The 21,144-nt window shown below is 43.6% G+C and overlaps 1 protein-coding gene across 1 annotated transcript in view; it reads right to left on the bottom strand.

The window, feature by feature from the left end:
* Nucleotides 1-9,201: 9,201 nt before the first annotated feature.
* LOC122800801 (ras-related C3 botulinum toxin substrate 1) overlaps nucleotides 9,202-21,144 on the bottom strand; it is a 581,096-nt gene continuing 569,153 nt past the window's right edge. The window contains exon 6 of the mRNA XM_044070082.1: nucleotides 9,202-11,040. Within this exon, the coding sequence (XP_043926017.1) occupies nucleotides 10,910-11,040 (131 nt within the window). The 3' untranslated portion in view covers nucleotides 9,202-10,909. The remainder of the gene's footprint in view (nucleotides 11,041-21,144) is intronic.

Genomic DNA, 21,144 nt, shown 5'->3' with positions numbered 1-21,144 from the left:
GTCCCGCAGTCGGTCCGAATTCCAAAGTCTTGGTCTAGCGTCGGTTGCTGTCGCTTCTTCCCTGACGTCAGTGCACCAGGGGTATAACAAGAGGCATCAGATGCCATTTTCTTTATTTTTCTTGCCCCAGATGTCAGGTGCCCCCCCAATAGGAGGTCACTACATAGTATCAAAAAATAAAAGTGAAGCACAAAGCCTACTTCCAGCTATAAGAAAATACACCACAAAGGTTGTATCAGATAAAAAGGCATAGAAAGGTTTCAGCTAGATTAGAGGGGATGGAGGGAGGGTAACCTGGACTGCAGCAGGGTGAACACTAACATCTACATTTATGGTAGGTACAAAACTGTACTATGTTCATCATGTTACCCTGCTGCAGTCATCACACTTGGGTAGAATCCCACAGCTAAGGATGGGAGGTGGAATCAAAGGGTTAGAAGAGTCTAGTAGGCCCTGCAAAACTGCAGTGGCGAAGCCAGCTCTAGTCTTAGAGCATAGTGGTAAGTGATGGTGTTTGGTGAAGGTGTGTACTGAACTCAAGTTGCAGCTTCCAGAATATCCTTGGTTGGCACCCCCCTGAGGAAGGCTGTAGATATAGCTGTTGCCCTGGTGGAGTGGGGCCTTATGCTAGCAGGAACTGGTTTTCCATGATGGGTGTAGCAAAAACGTATGCAATGTCCTATTCATTTTGAAATGGTCTGTTTTGAGATAGCCTTTCCTTGTGATGCTGTGGCATAGGATACAAAGAGCTGGTCAGATTTTCTGAAAGCCTTAGTTTTATCCAAGTAGTAACGTAGTTGTCTGTGAATGTCCAAGGAGTGCAGGAGTCTTTCACCTTTGTTCTGTGGATTTGGGAAAAAAATGCGTAAATGGATGGTTTGATTTAGAGCCACACTGGTAACCACCTTTGGCATAAAGGAGAGGTTAGTTAGACTGTCTTGATGAAAAATGAGGAAAGGCTCCACTGACAGTGCCTGTAGCTCTGAAACTCTTCTGGCTGAAGCAATTGCTAGCAGCAAGGCAGTTTTCCATGATATAAACTTTAAATCAGCTGAGAAAGCTGGCTCAAAAGGTGCAAGCGTAAGCTTTTCCAGAACAAAATTGAGGTCCCAAGTTGGCGTTGGTGCTCTCCTGGGAGGCCTTATGTTTTTGGCCCCTCTGAGGTACTGCCTTAGGAGTGGATGTGAAAATAAGGGAGGATCCGTGTTGTAGTGAGCTGAAATAGCGGAGGCATGGATTTTAATAGATGAAAAGGAAAGTCCTTTGTGTAACATCTCGGTCAAAAATTGTAGAATCAGAGGTATGTCCGGCTCAAGGAGATTTTGACCTTTAGCTTGGCTCCAGGCACAAAATCTTTTCCATTTGTCTCAGTAGGTTTTCCTGGTGCTGGGCCTCCAGAATGACATCCATAACAGCTTGTGTAAGAGGAGCTGGCAGGTTGTTTAGGTGATTTGCCATGCAGCCAGATTTAAGGTCTTGAGCTGGCTGTGTAGAATCTGACTGTCTTGCTGTGTGAGCAGATGAGGAATTTGTGGTAAAATCCATGGTGGGCCGTGGGCCAATTTCCTTAGTAATGGGTACCAGTGCTGGCGTGGCCAGTCTGGGGCAGTGAGGATCATTTGTGGTCTCTTCATTCTGACTTTCAGCAGCACCTTTGTTAGAGGGGGCAGTGGAGGGAAGGCATATACTGTCAACATTTTCCAACTGAATGAGAGTGCGTCCACTTTCCAAGCTTGATGGTGGAATGTCCTTGTGCAAAAATTTGGTAGCTGAAAGTTTTGGGGGTTGGCAAACAGGTCTATGTCTGGGCGTCCCCATTTTTGAGTTATCATTGCAAATAGTTGTGGACCCAGTTTCCACTCGTGGGGATCCATGATGTTCCTGCTTAGGTTGCCTGCCAAAGTGTTCTTTCTTCCTGGCAGGAATTGTGCTTGTAATTGAACTTGGTAAGTCAATGCTGTGTTCCACAAGGTCATTGCTTGCCTGCATAGAGGGTAGGAGTGTGTACCCCCTTGCTTGTTTATGTACCACATTACTGTGGTATTGTCTGTCCTTATAATAAGTTGTCCTGGATGTAAGAGATCCTTGAAAGCTGTCAGAGCATTCTGTACAGCTAGCATTTCTTTTTGATTGATGTGCAGATATCTTTGATCTGCAGTCCATCTGCCTTGAATGCACTGTCCTGCCATATGCCCCCCCCCCCAGGCGTAGTCCGATGCATCTGTTGTCATAGTTTGCCTGGCTGGGGGTAAGGTGAAAGGCTGACCCTTGAGGTGACATGCCTGTGACCACCATGGAAACTCCTGTTGAAAGCAGGGGATGAGAGGGTATCATTGTTTCCAAGCTGTGGCTGTGCTGAGTCCATACGCTTTTCAGGTACCATTGTAATTTCCTCATATGCAGTTTTGCAAATGGTATTAATAGTATGCAAGATGCCATGAATCTCAAGGCCTGCAGAATTTTTCTTGCAGGGAGTTGGTTTTTTGTTGCCATTATTCTGAAGTATTGAGTTAGCTGTAGTTGCTTGTCTGGCGTGAGATAAGCCATCTGGGCCGTTGTATTCAAGCCGGCACCCAGGAATGTCATGTTCTGTGAGGGCACTAGTTTTGAATTCTTTTAGTTTACTGTGTACCCTAAGCAACTTACAAGGTGTTTGACAAACGCCAGATGTTGTAAGAGAATGTCCTTGTTTTCTGCTTGGATGAGGCAGTCGTCCAGGTATGGGTATATTTGAATTCCTCTTTGTCTGCAGTATGCGATTACTGGTGCCAGGCATTTTGTGAAGACCCTGGGCGCAGTAGATAAGCCAAAGGGCAGTGCAGAGAATTGGTAATGGGTTGAACCTGCAATGAAACGGAGGTATCTTCTGCAATTTTGTCTGATAGGGACATGCAGGTATGCCTCCTTGAGGTCCAACGTTACTAGCCAAGCCTTCTTGCCCAACATAGGAAAAAGCTGCTGTAGTTTTAGCATCTTGAATTTGGGTACTTGCAAGTAGGTGTTTAGAATCAAAAGGTCCAGAATAGGTCTCCATGCATTGTCCTTTCTGGGGACAAGAAAGAGCCTAGAGTAAAATCCTTGGCCTCGCTCCTTTGTAGGTACCAGTTGAATGGCTCTCATGTCCATGAGAGCTGCACTTTGTTTTTGTGCCTCTGTCCATTGATTTTGTGGCAGGTTTGGCATTCCTTTTATCCTTGGCAAGGTGTGGAAATGGAATCTGTATCCTTGTGAGATAATGTCTAGGACCCATTTGTCCTTTGTGATGATGCGCCAGTTGTCTGCAAAAAGTGCTAATTTTCCTCCCAAGGGAGCTGCCAAGGGAGTATTGCTTGGCAGTTTGAGGGTTAAGTCATTGCGTTTGTCTTCTAGTAGTTTGAGGCCTGTCTTCTCCTCCCTTCTGTGTTGCAGTACCCCATTGGCGAGGTTTGTACGGGATTTGTGCTTGACCTCTGCCCCTTGGGCGTCTATTTACCCCTCTGTGGTCTGTCAGAAGCTGGAAAGGACCAATTTTTTGTTGGCCAACTTCTGCTGAAGCGAGAGGGTTGTACCTGTAAGAAATCTTTGACTGTCTGCATAGACTTTGCCTTATCCTCCATTTTCTTTAAAACCTCTTCTGCTTTAATCACCAAATAAGGCATCCTGCTGTAAAGGTGCATCTAGTAATTTTGCTTTAACATGATCCGGCAGAGTCTGTTCCTTTAACCAAGCATGCCTATGTATGATAGACCCAGTAACAGCTGCTCTACAGGAAGCTTCCAAGGAATCAAATCCACATTGTAAAGTATGTTTTCCCACCTGTTCAGCTGCATGCAACAGATCCTGCATCTCCTTCAATTCAGACTGTTGAGAGTGTGCTCATCTTTTGTTTTAATTGAGACATTAGGAATTGCTGATATTTCAGCATGTGAAATTGACAATTTAATGCTCTCATAGCTAGAGTAGCTGAGGTGTAAATTTTCTTCCCCCACCTATCTAGTGCTCTGGAGTCCCTTTTCAGAGGGCACATGGTTTTTTGCCATACAGGCCTTAGCCTTTTTGGGACCTTGGGAGATTGTTTCTGGGTCAGCAACAGGGCTTTTGTAAAGGAATTTGTGAGAGTCAGGCACTCTATATCTGTCTAGTTTGGCTGGAGCAGGAGGCAGAGAATCTGGATTTAGACTAGATTCTAAGCAAACATAATCCACAATGTCTAAAACTGGAGGGATAGCAAGTGGTCTGTGCTGGGGAAGTAAAAGAAACTCTTGGAGCCTTTTCTTTGAGTCGGAGAAGTCCTGACTTTCCCAGTGGAAATGTTCCCTCATGGTATGTAAGGCATCCCCAAAAGAATAGTCTTCAGGGGGATATGCTGAGGGAATGGAATCTTCAGCATCAGAATCTTCATAAGGGAGGAAGGAGCAATCCTGTTCCTCAGAGGAGTCTGAGGAAATAGAAACTTGATCAGAGGAAGCATAATCCTCCTCTTGTCTTGACCTTTTGTCTGGGGGGGGGGTTGGGAACCTCTGATCAGAGTGATCAAATCTTCAGCCATCTTAAGCATCTGTTTCTTAGGCATGGGGCGCCTTGAACTGGAGACTGATGTACAGCCTTTTTAGGCTTTAAAAGGAGTCTTAAGCTTAGCATAAGATTTTATGGTGAGAGTAGTCGGTCTAAACGCACCTTCTGAAACCGGAGGTGTTTCCACAGCACCGGCTTCTCCTTCTGCAATGGTGTTGGTAGGGGCTAAAGAAAATGGCTGCGTCGGCCTAGTACACTCTGCTAGAGAATCCGATGCAGTCTGGGGTTCCAATTCTGTGGTAGTCAGGGGCTGCATAGGCACCTCACTGAAAACCGGAGAACCGGCGACCGGCCCAACCAAAGCCTCGGAGTTTGGTTTGGATCTAGGCTGCCTGTCTTTATCTTTGTGTTTTTTATGCACGCCGGTAGTCGGTTGCTCCGACGGCATAGTATAATTAAATTTCCTACCGAAGTAGTGTTGAGCGAAATCAAAGCGTCGCATTATGGTTCGCTTATTGAACCTAGCACAAAACTGACAACCAGTGACGACGTGGTCTGGGCCTAGGCAAGGTATACAATAAGAATGAAAGTCCTTATGAGGTATTTGCTTCCCACAAGAAATACAATTGTTAACTTTTTCTGACATCAGACTGAGGCAAGAAAAGGTTCCCCAATGGGGTACTTAGCTTTGAAGACTTCGGACTGAAACTCTATTCGAAAATCTCAGGTGTCGGCCGACCGGCACTTGCGAACTGCTTCTGCTTTGGGTACCGCGCGGCAAGAAAGACTGGGGAAAATGGCGTCGGATGCCTCATACCACTGGCGCACTGACGTCAGGGAAGAAGCGACAGCAACTGACGCCGGACCAAGACTTTGGAATTCGGGCCGACTGCGGGACTGCCTGACGGCAGGATAACCCAAGTGTGATGACTGCAGCAGGGTAACACGATGAACATCTGCAAAGCAGTACTGCAGATCCCCAGTTGACTGACTGGCCAGCTGAACCCACAATTTAGATTTCTGGTCTGTGTTCATTTTTGGATAGGTGATTATCTTTTCCCAAGCAGGCCTACCAACCTCTGAAAAGACGCACCATAGCAGTCAATAGTCAGCTGAGGGGTTGGCTGACTGGTATCAAATCAGTTAAGCAGACCATAACTGCCAGTGAGGGGATCAGGAAGAGTCAAACTTTTCCACAAGCAAGTATATAAAAGTAGCACAGGAAAAAAGTAAAAATTAGAGTTTCACTGAAGACTGGGATATATCCACAGTAGACATCTCCTGTATGTAAAATTAAACAGATGCAAGTCACTTACAGTCTGAGCTGTGGGAGAAGGCAGGTAGCCCAACTTGAAGACTAAGGGCATTTCCACAAAAGTACTCAGGCTACACAGCTAGGATCTTGGTCAAAGGTGCTGGTGGTGGATGCAGTCAGAGTGCTGGAGATATTTTAAGTAGTAATGCACCACATGAGAGAGGTCCTGGTTACACATGCTTGGATACAGCACAACCATGCCCCCAGATTTTAACCAAAACTCAGAGATTACAGCAGTGTGAGGTTATGTATGTTTCAACACCAGTGGTGTGTTGCATATGTAGCAGAGATAAGTAAAGGCAATGAAGGCTTTTCATTTTTAAGTTGAATGAAAATGTGGCTATGCTCAGGACATACTTTACAGACTAAGTTACACATATAAACAGGAAAATGTTGATGTGCAAAAAGTATCAGACAGAGGAAAAGACAGTGCACCTGAACTACGTCATAAGGCATAGATGTCTCAGCAGGTGTGGAAAATCTAAGAGTGGGTGGATGTGGTGGTGGGCAGTGCTTAGAGAAACTTCTCCCCTGGCTGAATGCAAATAGTTTGCAAGTAAACCAAGATGAACGAATGAGAAAAAATGCAAAGAGTAAAAACTCAGCTACCCAGGCAAGATATGTCAAATTACTTGGGACAAATGGCAACAGTGGCAACATAGTTACTTAACAGGCCAATATGCATCAGTCAAGTGTTAGCACAGGTAAAGTTTTCATGGAGGACAGACAATAGGGCGGGAGGGAATAAACAGCTGTTAATAGCAAAAGTAGCTTCAGTCACATAACTTAGTAAAAGTGAGACAGTGGACTGCTGTTAGAAATACTGAGTTAGAAGGCATTTTAAATAAAATCAAGTTTGATACTTTGTAGCAACAGAGGGTTAAAGTGTACAGTTCAAGCAAAGAAGGGTAAAATGTAACTGCTACCATGTGTCCTCTTGTTGGCTACATATATCTAGATCTAGATAAATTAGTCCAGGCAAGTTGAGGAAATAACACTTGTCAGCTGTTTTCAGCTTCATCATGACCCAGCATCCAAGAAAAGCTATATGGAAAAGGTTTCACTGCATACTGCAGAAAGAATTTTACAAGCAAGATGCCTTTGTAGGTTTTTTAATTTAACTTGGAGAAGCGGACACACCTCTTTGTAAGATTTTAAGTATTTAGTCCAGATAATAAATCACAGGCTAATACAATTTGAAGCAAGTAGAAAAATGGTTTAGCTACAATTAAAGGGACAGGCTGTATGGGAGGAGTCTGGAGACTCAATCTCCTACTCCAAATTCCATTTTCCAGCACACAAATGAAGACGGACCATGTACAGTACAGCTACAGCAAAGTGGTAGAAGCCTGAAAAAGAACGCATGCTTGCTGCTGAGGTAAGGATCACTGTTTCTCCTTGCAGTAACTTGCTCTTGGGCAGAGTTCCCTTAATGTAGTAGGCACAGTGTTTTGTGACTTTTGTTTTGTGTGGTTGCGTGCGTGCTAACCCAATCCTCAACTCACAGATTCAACCACTTAATGATTTTGGTGGTGGAGGGCTTTATGAGCTCTGAAAGTACTTTTAAGGCTTACAATAACACAAAAATAAAGATAATTTGCTTCTGTGCTGTAGAGGTAAACTTCGTTTTCCCTTACAATGACTTAGTCCTGGGCAAGTTCCTTAACTTGCAGATGTAACTGTTTGGTGGATGGTGTACAGGTGCTTAACATGGAGAAGCAGTTGTCTGATGATTGAGTGTGGGGGATGTTCACGGATACTGATGAGAAAGAGCACACAATTGCTGCAATCTACAGGTAAGACTTCTCACATCTGCTAGAAAAGATTTGCTTCTGGGTTGTATTCCTCAACTCGAGCACACAATCATTTGCAAGTAACTTGCTGATGTAGACATTAGCTGGCTGGTGGGGTCACAAATAATTTCCTGATGAAGATATTTATGGCTGGTGGGGTTACAGATACTGGTAGCACCTTTGAGGTCTTAATTTGAAAAAGAAATGGTTTGCTGGAAGGAGAAAGGTTCAACGTGTTTGTGGCAACACATGCAGTGTTTAGATTCACATTTGTGGAAGGAGAGCTGTGCAGTCTTACATTGAACACATTCACGGTACGCTTAGAACTCTGACAGGAGTACAACACTTTTTCCACCTCAATTGATTGTAATTTTCAAGGACAGGATGTCAAGGCATAATTGAAGTTGGGAGAAAACGATTTCGGAATAAGAGGGCTGCATCCCTGCTTGCAGATGGTGATGTCTTTACCTCAAGTGACTGATTTGTAGAGTGCAATGGAGTAGTTCTAACAGAACGAAATGAGAATCAAAACATCCCAGCTAGAGGTAATGGATCTCTTCTGCAAAGTGGTGGACTGCTCCAAACATGGGGAGAACTACCTCAAGTGAAGGAGTTTACCTTGGGATCTTACTCAAAGGTAGAAGGGACAGTAAAGGCTGACCAGTAGACAAACACTGGTGGCAGCAATACATCTGCTGTACCAGATTGAGGTGGCAAAGCAGAAACAGGGTCCTAGGATGAAGCTCTCACTTTCCCAGTCAACGTATACCATCCATCACAGTCTAATTAAAAAGGCAAGTGACATTTAACAGCTGATACAATCACAAGTATTGTGAAAACGAGGCTCCTATACAACATTCTTAGGTTCACTTTCAAGAAAGAGCGAGGAGTTCAGCAATATAAAAGGGTCTTAAAGTACAGCCACTGCTCCTCAGAAGTGAAAGGAGACAGCTGAGGTGGGTGGGGCACCCCTATTGGAGATACTCATTTGGAGCCTGGGACAGACCATCTCCACTCTCCTGCCTGGGAACACCATGACACCACTGCAGAAGCAGCTGGAGTTTCTGTAGACAGAAAATTCTGGTCTGCCCAGGGCAGCTCGACACCATTGTGAATATCACCAGGATAAGTTACAAAATGGATGAACAAAGTACAAAAAAATTTCCATATAATACTAATGCACTAACTCAACAGGAAAGGAACAGCCTACATGGATTTAATGCTAATCCATCCACTGGACTTGTGACAGCATACATAACATTTCCAAAATTACTTACCTGGCTGCACAAAAGCGAGTTTGTGGACATCAGCAAAATCTCCCCCCCCCCCCTTTCCAGCACTACACAGCTCATACAGAAACTAAATAGGATGCAAGGGTCTTCCTCCACGTAAGTAAAAAGTTCAGTGGTAAGCTTCAATTTCAAATGGAGTTTCAGAAAGTTGGGTGCACTAAAACTGCAGTTAAATGTGTCTGCAATGGAAGGTACTGGTGTCTACTCTCACAGTAGAACAAACTGATCCAAAGTAGCTATGCATAAATGTAAAACATTAAAATGACATTTCACATCAATACAGAAAGCAAACACAGAAAGACAAATGTACATGCTGAGGTTTTATTTGATAGGATTTAACAAATTATGTATCAAACATCTGCATTAACGACAATTCTACTGTCTCAAATCAGCAAATTTTTTTTACTTTCACTGTAGAATACACATGAACAAAATCAGGCAGCTTCCACTGGGAGTAAAATTTGAACAAAGAATGCAAATGTCAAAAACAAAAATATATTACTACCTTACCTTAAGGAATGTAAATGGTGTGCAAAAAATGGAAGTCTAGTCAAATATTACCCAAAAGACAAAAAGATGATTAAAGGATTTATTTGAAGATGCATGCAAAACATACTGCTAAATTAATTAGCAAATATTTCAATGTAAAAACACTGGTTACATAAATTTCCCTGGAACTTCTACATTTTAGCTTTACTCTTTAGTGGTTTATAGGCTGTAAAAAATATAAATTCCAGGAAATCGCACTGTATTTTCTAAAATTATTTCCTCCAACAGCTATGTACAGCACAGAATTTATCATTCATTGTAATTAACACAACTTGAAGAATTCTATGATGCATCAGACAAGTACATATAATTTTTATTGAGATAATGAACACTGCTACAAAATTATTTAAAATACAGTGTTATAGCTCTAGTAGTGCTGTTCAAAGCGGCTCTTAAATGAACGTGTAAATACAAAGTGATTGTTAAATGACTTTTAAAAATGATTAATATTAAATGATTTTTACACCTAAAGTTAGGGTTACAACAAATGTACTACACAAATCATCCTACAATGAAGGTAAGGACTTCTAACTAAAACTGCATATGTGCCAGAAAGCTTTCAAAACACAAAGGGTGTACTACAGGACAAGAAAAAGGTTACTAATGTTAAAAAGGACACGGGAATGAATAGTTCAAAATACTCTGCATCACGAATGCCCCTTTGCTTCAATACAGTTTAAATGTAGACAGGGAAGGACACTTGCGCAACCTTCGATCTACTGTGACTTAGCAATTCATTCACTATTGAGCTTAACTAGAGATGTAGCAAAATAATGCATGCACATAATGTAGTGCGTCTCCCTTTCTTTTAAATCAGCTACTTGTTCCTTCTGAAATACTGATTCATTCCCAAGCACTCAAATCTCTCTGGGAACAGAAAAATACCCTCAGCATTTAAGCAGGAATTTTATTATAAACTGCAGCAGCAACAGCTAGATTCAATTTCCCCCAACCCATACAGCAATAAAGCAATTTATTCAGTATAAATCTCATTAAAGTCAATGAATACAGTGTAAATTTCATATAATCATAACTAACAGTAAACTGTTAAACTGTTAACTGCAATATACCATGTTAGGATACATTTCTAAGTAGTGAACAGTGACAAAAATTCTCCGAAGTAAGATGTAAAATCTGCAAAACTTAAGCTTTTCTATTTTTCCTTCTTTTAAGGTCAGTGTGTAAGAATCCAATTTCATGTTTGTAGTGCAGTCAATGTTATTTGTAAGTCAAACAGGAGATTTTGGCAATGCTTTAAGTACAGTCTGTAAACGAATGGAACGCCAATAACCCAAGAAAGACTACTCTTTCAAGAAAATTTCAAGAGTTAAATTATTAGAGAAGCCTTAATCGTTTACAAGTTCATAACGAAATGAAACTAGGATAAAGGCAAGAATTACTAGTTACAACAAAAGATTGGCATACTGAATGGGATCTTGAGTTCTGCATAAAGCTAACAGAAGTGTTTAGAAAATCTGACACTTTCTCTTCTTTCTCTTGACTGGAGGAGGGCAGAGAACTGCTCGAATAGCTTCATCAAACACTGTCTTAAGGCCTCGTTGCGTAAGTGCAGAGCATTCAAGATACTTCACGGCACCTGTAAGAACCAAGTTTTACAAGTTTAGGACTTCTCTAGACTAAACCAAAGGCAAAAGCTGGCAGAAAGGCCTCCATATATATTTTACTATGTTTTTTTTAATTAAGCTTCAAACATGCAGAAACAAACAAATGTGGCACAAAAATCAGCTGCACGACATCATACTTTAAATCACAAGACCAAAGTTGTTAAACAGTGCAGAACACAAATTATAGAAAGAAATGCTCTAGATATTTTATCACAGCTGTCAACTACTGGAAGATGTTTTTAATCCTAGTCATTCCTCAGAATCGACTGCTTCAGATTCAGGTGCAGAAGAGCTACTAAGAAAATGATTAGGATTCCTCACACCACTAATGCCCAGCAACAAAGGTCTGAAATGAACAGTGGGCCTTGATGACTTTGGGGCGGGGGGGGGTGTCTACAGTAACTATGTTGTGGCTATGCTGCAGGACTAATCAACAGGCAACTAAGTATCACAAACATCAACCCTAGAAAGTGAAATGTGCCCTCACATAGAAGGGCAAGGCCATGACAGCTCTGGCCCTCAACAAAGCTGAGTCAGACACCATGAAGTGTGCCCGCCTTCACACCAATAAAAGTTAGCTATAAATCGGCCCATCAAGTCATAATAAGCCAAGAAAGCCAACATGGACACCAGAACTCTGGAGTAACAAATGCAGAATACACATATTGCAAAAGTGCGAATATTACACAAACACAATGCACCACTGAGAGAAAAAGTACAGTTTTGTACCTACCATAAATGTAGATGTTCGAGGATCCACATTGCTGCAGTCCTAACTATTGGGTAGTCCGCTGTCCAGTCGGCCCGAATACCAAAGTATATGGCTGACGTCGGTCAGGGCGCATTAGACTGACGTCAGTACGTCAGGGTACTAATGCGCATGACCGACGTCATATCCTCAGTCTTTTCTTGCCCCAGATGTCAGAAGACCCTGAAAAGATAAGGCCAAAACCAAAAACTCCCAAAATACCTGCACCAAAAAATATATGTACAATATATACAAAAGTAGCAGAATATAACCTCACCTACACAACCACCCCTAAACACAGAGGGGAAGGAGGGAGGGTAAATTGGACTGCAGCAATGTGGATCCTCGAACATCTACATTTATGGTAGGTACAAAACTGTACTATGTTCTTCATTCCACATTGCTGCAGTCCTAACTATTGGGTAGAATCCCAAAGCAGAGGTAAGGGAGGCTGGCAAATCATAAGGAAGCAGGAACTGACAACATGCCTTGCAAAATAGCCGTGGCAAAACCAGCCCTAGACTTAGAGTAGAGAGGAAGGTGATAATGCTTAGAGAAAGTATGCACTGAACTCCAAGTAGCTGCCTCCAAAATATCCTTAGTTGCCACCCCTTAGAAATGCTGTGGAAGTGGCAGTAGCCCTAGTGGAATGAGGCCTAATCCCAGCTGGAATCTCCTTGCCATGATGGGAACAACAAAATGTAATGCAACACCCAATCCACCTAGAAATAGTTTGTTTTGACACAGGCTTGCCCTTTGAACTCAAAGCAAAAGAAACAAACAACTGCTGAGACTGCCTAAAATCCTTAGTCCTGCTCAAATAATAACGCAATAGCCTGTGTACATCTAAAGTGTGCAAAATCTTTTCCCCTTTATTTTGGGGATCTGCATAAAAGGTAGGCAAATGAATAGTTTGGTTTAAAGCCACACTAGAAACCACCTTAGGCATAAAGGAAGGATTAGTACGTAAAGATACCCTATCCTTATGAAAAATCAAAAAAGGCTCCACTGCCATAAGGGCCTGCAACTCAGAAACCCTTCTTGCAGAAGTAATGGCCAACAAAAAAGCAGTCTTCCATGACAAGTATTTCAATTCAGCAGTAGCCGCAGGCTCAAAAGGTTGTAGAGTAAGTTTCTCCAACACAAAATTGAGATCCCAAGCAGGAGTAGGAGCTCTACGTGGGGGTCTTATATTCTTTGCCCCTCTAAGTAATTGTTTGAACAAAGGATGCGAAAACAATGGTGGGTCACAATCATAGTGAGCTGAAATTGCTGCAGCATGAATCTTAATGGAAGAGAAAGACAAACCTTTGTCCAGTAACTCAGTAAGATATTGAAGAGCCACACTCAAATTTGGCTCAGAAATCTCCAAATTGTTTGCTGCACTCCAAAATAAAAATCTCTTCCATTTTTCTGCGTACACTTTCCTTGTACTAGGTCTTCTGGCTTCCATAATCACATTTAAAACTTGTTGAGGAAGCTGAGACCTGCTGTCTTTCAAAACAGAATATGCCAGGCTGTTAGATGTAGAGAGTGAAGCTTGACATTGAGCAGATGACCGTCCCTCTGAGACAACAGGTGTGGAATCAAGGGTAAAGGCCATGGAGGCTTCCTTACCAGACTCCTCAGTAATGGGTACCAGTGCTGCCGAGGCCAATCTGGAGCTATTAAAATCATCCTTGGCTTGTCTTGTCTGACCTTTAGAAGCACCTTTGGAAGAAGAGGCAGAGGTGGAAAAGCATACACATGAAGATTTTTCCAACTGAAAGAAAGAGCATCCACTTTCCAAGCTGTGTGATGAAATCCCTTCGTGCAAAACTTTGGCAGCTGGTGGTTTAGTGGAGAAGCGAACAGATCTATGTCTGGAGTTCCCCATGACACTGTCAATTTTGAAATACATGAAGATCCAGTTTCCACTCGTGGGGATCCATGATTTGTCTGCTTAATACATCTGCTAAGGAGTTCTGTGCTCCCGGCAGAAACCTTGCCTGAAGAGTTAGTTGCAGACTGAGCGCAGTCTCCCATAAAATCATTGCTTGTCTGCACAATGGGTAAGAATGTGTTCCCCCTTGTTTGTTGATGTACCACATGACAGTTGTGTTGTCTGTTAGAATCAACACCTGCCCTGGAAGAAGTAACTCCTTGAAAGCAATTAATGCAAACTGAACTGCTAACATCTTTCATGTTGATATGTAGATGCTGCAGTCTGGCAGACCACTTGTCTTGTATCCACTTTCCATTTAGATGCGCTCCCCAAGCAATATCTGAGGCATCTGTCGTTAGAATCTGACTTGCCTCTGGCCGGGTCACAGAGAGTCCCTTGTTTAGGTGACATTCCTGAGCCCACCACAAAAATTCCTTTTGAATGCAAGGTATTATTTGAATGACAGTGTCCAAATCCTGGCAGTGCTGTGTCCACAGATTTTTGAGATACCATTGTAGCTTCCTCATATGCAGTTTGGCATTGGGAAGCACCAGAATACAAGATGCCATGAACCCTATGGCTTGAAGGACTGTCCTTGCAGTCAGCCCGGACTGAAGAGATAGATGATGGAAGTAACTGGAAAGATTCTTTTGTTTGTCCGGGGTTAAAATGGCCATCAGGGCTGGTGTATTCAGTCTCACACCCAGAAAGCACATGTCTTGAGAGGGTACTAGACTGGACTTTATTTCGTTCACAGAATACCCTAGGCATCTTAGCACTGCTATGACATATTCCAGATGCTGTAGAAGATCTTCCTTTTCTTGAGCCAGAATCAGGCAGTCGTCCAAGTAAGGATAGATTTGGATTCCTTTTAGCCTGAAGTAAGCTATCACTGGAGCCAGAACCTTTGTGAATACTCTGGGTGCAGTAGATAAGCCAAAGGGCAATGCAGAGAACTGATAATGAGAATTTCCAGCTCGAAACGCAGATACTTCCTGCAACTTAGTCTTATTGGCACATGAAGGTAAGCTTCCTTGAGATCTAAAGTTACCATCCAGTGATCTTTGCCCAGCAGAGGTAAAAGCTGTTGTAACGTCAACATTTTGAACTTGGGAATGTCCAGATAAGTGTTGAGGATAGATAAATCCAGAATTGGTCTCCACGTGTTCCCCTTCTTTGGTACTAGGAACAGGCGAGAATAAAATCCTAGGCCCCTTTCCGGCACAGGAACTGACTGAATGGCCCCTATTTGGAGCAACAGAGAAATTTGCTTGTGAGCCTCTGTTCTTTGAAGAGGAGGAATGTCTGGCATGCCTTTGAAAGGAGGCAAGGTATGGAAATAAAACCTGTAACCGTGGTGAATAATATCCAGAACCCATCTGTCTTGGGTAATTAAATCCCAATTTTCTTTGAAAAGAGACAGCCTTCCTCCCAAAGGTGCTGCCAGGCGAGAACGTACTGGCAGCTGAAAAGGCAGGTCATTGGGTCTGCTTACGAAAGGACTGACCCCTGCCCTCACCAGAAGTCTGAGCAGGGGAACCCCCTGTCCTAGGCCTAAAAGAACCCTGAGCTCTGCCCCTACCACGTCTAGACCTACCCCTAGACTGGGAATCATAAGCAGGATAAGTCCATCCCTTAGTAGGCCAATTTCTACTAAACTTGGAGGCTGCACCTGCAAAAATTTTTAACAGTTTGCATAGACTTAGCCTTGTCCTCCATTTTCTTCAAAACTGCTTCCACAGGCGAACCAAACAACACATCAGACTGTAAAGGAGCATCCAAAATCCTTGTCTTAACATGCTCAGCTAAATTCTGATCTCTCAACCAGGCGTGCCTCGAAGAACAGAACCAGTGGCAGCCACCCTGGAGGAGGCCTGCACAGCATCAAAACCACACTGCAAGGAATGTTTACCCACCTGTTCAGACACATGAACTAAATCCTGCAACTCTTTACACTCAATACCTTCAGCCAGAGCATCCACCTTAGATTTCAACTGTGAAAGAAGATAATTCTGATATTTTAACATGTGAAACTGACAATTCAACGCCTCATGGCTAAAGTGGAAGAAGTATACACTTTCTTTCCCCATCTATCCAAAGCCCTAGCCTCTTTATCAGGAGGGACAGGATTTTTAACAACTGAGGCCTTCACACCTTTAGGCCCCTGAGAGACAGTTTCGGGTCTGCCCTAGGACTCTTAAAAGATACTTATGAGCTTCAGGCACCCTATAATACCTATCCGGTTTAACTGGGGCAGGAGGCAAAGAATCAGGATTCAGGGAAGCCTCTGCAAAAACATCTTCCACCACATTCAAAACAGGAGGTATAGCTAAAGGCCTATGCTGGGGTAAAAACAAGAATTCCCTAAGCCTTTTCCTGGAATCAGAGAAATCTTGACCTTCCCATTTAAAATGCTCCCTCATGGAATGCAGAGTCTCTGAAAATGAAAAATCCTCAGGAGGAGAAGCAGAAGGAGTAGAATCATCCACATCAGAATCAGAATAAGGAGGGTACTCCTGCAAGTCTTCAGCCGAAGACTCAAGCCTCCGAGCATTGCTCAAAACTCTCAAACTCAGGTTCCACCCTAGGCCTCTTATCAGGAGGGGGCATAGAACCCCTAATCATAGTAATCAAATCCTCTGCCATTTTAAGCATATGTTTCTTAGGCAAAGACCCTGAAGCACTAGGAGAAACCCCCACTGAAGCTTAACTTGGCCTGCCCCTCAAAGAAGCCTTGGAAACTGAAGGGGAGGCTCTAACCACCTTAGGAAGAGAGGGAAGAACAGCCACCTGAGAAGCGCCCTCAGCCTGGCCTACTTCCTGAGAGGATACATCCTGCAACAGTAAAGTCTCTCCCTGAGACTCCAAAGAAACACCTGGCAAAACCTCCGGCTCCACTGAGCCTTCCAAAGAACCGACGTCTGGGACTGTCTGTTCCTCCACCCTAGGCTTTGCTGCTTTATCTTTGCGTTTTTAGCGAAGCGGCCGGAGCATCCGACGGCATTTTATAATTACAACGCTTCCCAAACACTAACCTGGCACAGTCTAACCTTCTCTTAATAGTGCGTTTGTTAAATCTAGCACAAGAGCGGCATCCAACAACGCCGTGCTCAGGCCCTAAACAAGGTATACACAAAGTATGGTAATCCCTATGAGGTATCTGTTTCCCACAAGAAATACAGTTATTCACTTTTTCTGACATCCGGTTAAATACTGAGGCAAGAAAAAACCAAAATATTCCCCAACGGGGTACTTAGCCAACTTTGATTCGGTCTGAAACTCTGACTTCAGAAACTTTCAGAACGCCAACCTGCACTCGCAAAATTGCTTCTGCATCGGACCATGCGGCAAAAAAGACTGAGGATATGACGTCGGTCATGCGCATTAGTACCCTGACGTACTGACGTCAGTCTAATGCGCCCTGACCGACGTCAGCCATATTCTTTGGTATTCGGGCCGACTGGACAGCGGACTACCCAATAGTTAGGACTGCAGCAATGTGGAATGAAGAACATCCTCTGAAACACTTCAGCTTCCACTGCATGTAACCTTAGAAACAAAATTCCCTCACGTTTTCAAGCGATCCATCAAAAGTGGCCTCAGCTTACCACAGGTACGCACTAACATATAAAGCAGGGCTCCCATGCATTAAGATAGAGGTGAACCCATAATGTCAAACAAACGTCACAAGCATGCAATCTTCAGTTAAGTCCTGCAAATTAAGTACAGTTGTGTACACATCATAAATGTAGACGTTAGAGTGTATTCACTGCTGCAGTCATTACATTTGGGTTATCTGCTTGCAGTAGCCCCAGGTCGGCCTGATTAACAAAGTCTTGGGTCCTGTGTTGGTTGCTGTCCCTTCTTCCATGACGTCAGGGGTACAAAACATGCAGCCGACGCTATTACATCAGTTTTGCTTGCCCCAGATGTCAGGTGTCCCCCTAATGGGAAGCAATTATACCTATAAATACAAGGATATACCTCCAACAAAAAAGCAAATACACCAAAAAGCTTTTTAACATAGTAAGGGAGAGTAGAGGTATAGCCAAAAAAGAAAGGGGGCTGGAGGGGGGGGGGGGGTAACCAGGACGGCAACAGTGAATACACTCGAACACCTACATTTATGGTAAGTGTATACAACTGTACTATGTTCTTAGTGTTTCACTATTGCAGTCATTACATTTGGGTATATTCCCAAAGCAAAGGTTGGGAGGAGGAAATGGACCAGCTATAAGGCCCTGCAAGACTGCGGTGGCAAAGCCAGCTCTGGATTTAGAGAAAATTGGCAAATGATAATGCTTGGCTAAAGTATGTACAGAACTCCAGGTAGCAGCTTTTAGGATGTCCCTGGTAGGGACGCCCCTGAGAAAGGCTGTAGAGGTAGATGCAGCCCTGGTTGAATGGGGTCTGATGCCCTGTGGAATAGGTTTACCATGGTGCTTAGCAGAAATGAATGCAGTGGCCTATCCACTTTGAAATAGTTTGCTTTGAAATAGCTTTCCCCTCTGTCCCTGCAGCAAATGTCACTAGCAGTTCAGATTTCTCTTGAGGTTTAGTCCTGTCCAAGTAGAATCTAAGTTGTCTGCGAACATCTAAGGAGTGCAGTATCCATTCCCCTTTGTTCTGTGGGTTAGGAAAGAAGGTAGGCAAATGAATTGACTGATTAAGAGCCACACTGGATACCACCATGGTCATGAAGGAGGGATTGGTTCTGAGGAACACCCTTTCCGCATGAAAGATTATGAAAGGCTCCACTGCCATAAGGGCCTGTAATTTCTCCAAGACAAAGTTAAGGTCCCAGGCTGGAGTTCTCTCCTCTGGGTGGCCTTAAATTTTTGGTCCCTCTGAGGAACTGCTTGGGAAGTGGGTGAGAGAAGAGGGGAGGCTCTGTGCTATAATGAGCTGAAATGGCTGAGGCATGAATTTTGATGGAGGAAAAGGACAAGCACTTATGAAGCATCTCAGTCAAGTATTGTAGAATCGGAGGTAAATTGGGCACTGCTGCGATCATCCCTTGAGATTGGTTCCAGGCACAAAATCTTTTCCATTTTGCAGCATAAGATTTTCTAGTACTGAGCCTCCTTGCCTCTAAAATGGATATCCATCACTGATTTACTGAGGTGTGGTAAAGGAGAGATTAGGTAATTAGCCAGGCTGCTAGGTTAAGGGTTTGCAGCTGCGGGTGCAGAATCTGGCTCTCCTGCTGAGACAACAGGGAAGGTGTCTGAGGCAGGTGCCATGGGGCCAAGCGTGACACTGCGCAAGAGGGGTACCAGTATTGGCGTAGCCAGTGTGGTGCAATTAAAATTGTCCTTGGCTTGTCCTGTTTGATCTTTAGTAGTACCTTAGAGAGTAGAGACAGAAGAGGAAAGGCATAAACTTATAAGTTTTTCCAGCTGAAGGATAGAGCATCCACTTTCCAAGCTAGCTTGTGGGGAATCCTTGTGCAAAATTTATCCAATTGAAAGTTCTGGGGAAGAGGCAAACTGGTCTATATTTGGGCTCCCCCATTTGCTTGTCAACATGTTGAAAATCTTTGGTTCCAGTTTCCACTCGTGTGGGTCCATGAGGTTTCTGCTTAGTCCGTCTGCCAGTGTATTTAGTTTTCCTGGCAGGAATGGAGCTTGTAGATTCACTTGGTAGCTCAAGGCTGTTCCACAATGCCATGGCTAGCCTGCAGGGGGGGTAAGTGTGTACCCCCCTGCTTGTTTATGTACCACATGACAGTGGTGTTGTCGGTCTTTACCATTAGTTGTCCTGGAAGAATGTGGTCCTTAAAGGCTGTCCAAAGCATTCTGTACAGCTAACATTTCCTTTAGATTTATGTGCAGGTACATTTAACTTTGGTTCCATTTGCCCTGAATTCACTTTCCTGCCAGGTGAGCACCCCCCCCCCCATGCATAGTCTGATGAGTCTGTCAAGGTTTGGACGGCAGGGGTAGTGTGAAGGGTAGTCCCCCGTTTTGGTGGCAGGCCTCTGCCCACCAAAGGAACTCTAGGCGTAGGCAAGGTATGATAGGAATCATTGCTTCTAGATCCTGAGTGTTGACACCATAGTCTTTTGAGATACCATTGTAGTTTCCTCATATGCAGCCTTGCATATGGAATTAGAAGAATGCAGAAGGCCATGAACCTCAAGGTTTGCAGTATTTGCCTGGCAGATAACTGGGTTTTTGTGGCCACTTGGTTTGAAGTATCAAATGAATCAGTTTCTCTGGCTTGAGGAAAGCCATCTGGGAAGTTGTATTCAAGCCTGCTCCCAGGAATATAATTTGTTGACAAGGTACCAGGTGTGATTTCTTTTCGTTTATGGTGTACCCCAGGCAAGTCAGCACCCTTTGAACAAAGGCCAGATGATTCAAAAGTATGTCCTGGCTTTATACCTGAAATAGACAATCGTCCAGGTATGGGTATATCTGAATATTTCTTTGCCTGCAAAATGCAATGACTGGAGCTAGGCACTTTGTGAATACCCTGGGCGCAGCAGAAAAGCCAAAGGGGCAGTGCAGAGAACTGAAAGTGCATGTAGCCTGCTTTGAAGCGTAGGTATCTTCTGCAAGATTCCGACTGGAATGTGCAGGTATGCTTCTTTTAAGTCTAGTGTTGCCAACCATGCATCTAGCAGAGGAAGTAGCTGGTAGAGAGTCAGCATCTTGAATTTTGGAATCACCAAATAGGTGTTTAGAGTAGAAAGGTCCAGGATAGGACGCAATGTATTGTCTTTTCTGGGTACCAGGAAAAGTCACGAATAGAAACCTTGTTCCTTTTCCTCTTCTGGTACCAACTGAATAACCCCCATGCTTAAGAGAGAGTACTTGATTTTGGGCCTCTGCCCACTGATTTGGGGGTAGATCTGGCCACCTGCTTGGTGTTGATAAAGTACAGTTTTGTACCTACCATAAATGTAGATGTTCGAGTGCTAATACAGCTGCAGTCATAACAGATGGGATCTCCTGCCGTCAGGCGGGTCCTCGGTCGGCCGAATTCCAAAGTCTAGGTCCGGCGTCAGTTGTCGTTGCTTCTTCCCGGACGTCAGTGCGACAGGGGTATAAAGGAACCAGCCGATGCCATTTTCTTCAGTTTTTCTTGCCCCAGATGTCAGGTGCCCCCAGAAGGAAGGCAATAATAAAAATGTGTGATACTGCAGTGCTATATAATCAAAATACAGTAGTTGCAAGCAAATACATCATAAATGAAAACCCCAATCAGGTTGTATGAGGATGTGTTAGCCTATATGCCTGTCCCAAGAGGGGAAGGAGGGAGGGAAACCTGGACTGCAGCTGTATTAGCACTCTAACATCTACATTTATGGTAGGTAGATAACTGTACTATGTTCATCGTGCATACAGCTGCAGTCATAACAGATGGGTAGAATCCCAAAGCTAAGAAAGGGGTGGTAGG

The sequence above is a fragment of the Protopterus annectens genome, chromosome 1.part0 (assembly GCF_019279795.1).
Source record: "Protopterus annectens isolate FY-2018-M chromosome 1.part0, PAN1.0, whole genome shotgun sequence".
Classification (NCBI taxonomy): domain Eukaryota; kingdom Metazoa; phylum Chordata; order Ceratodontiformes; family Protopteridae; genus Protopterus; species Protopterus annectens.
This window is presented reverse-complemented; position numbering and strand designations above follow the sequence as displayed.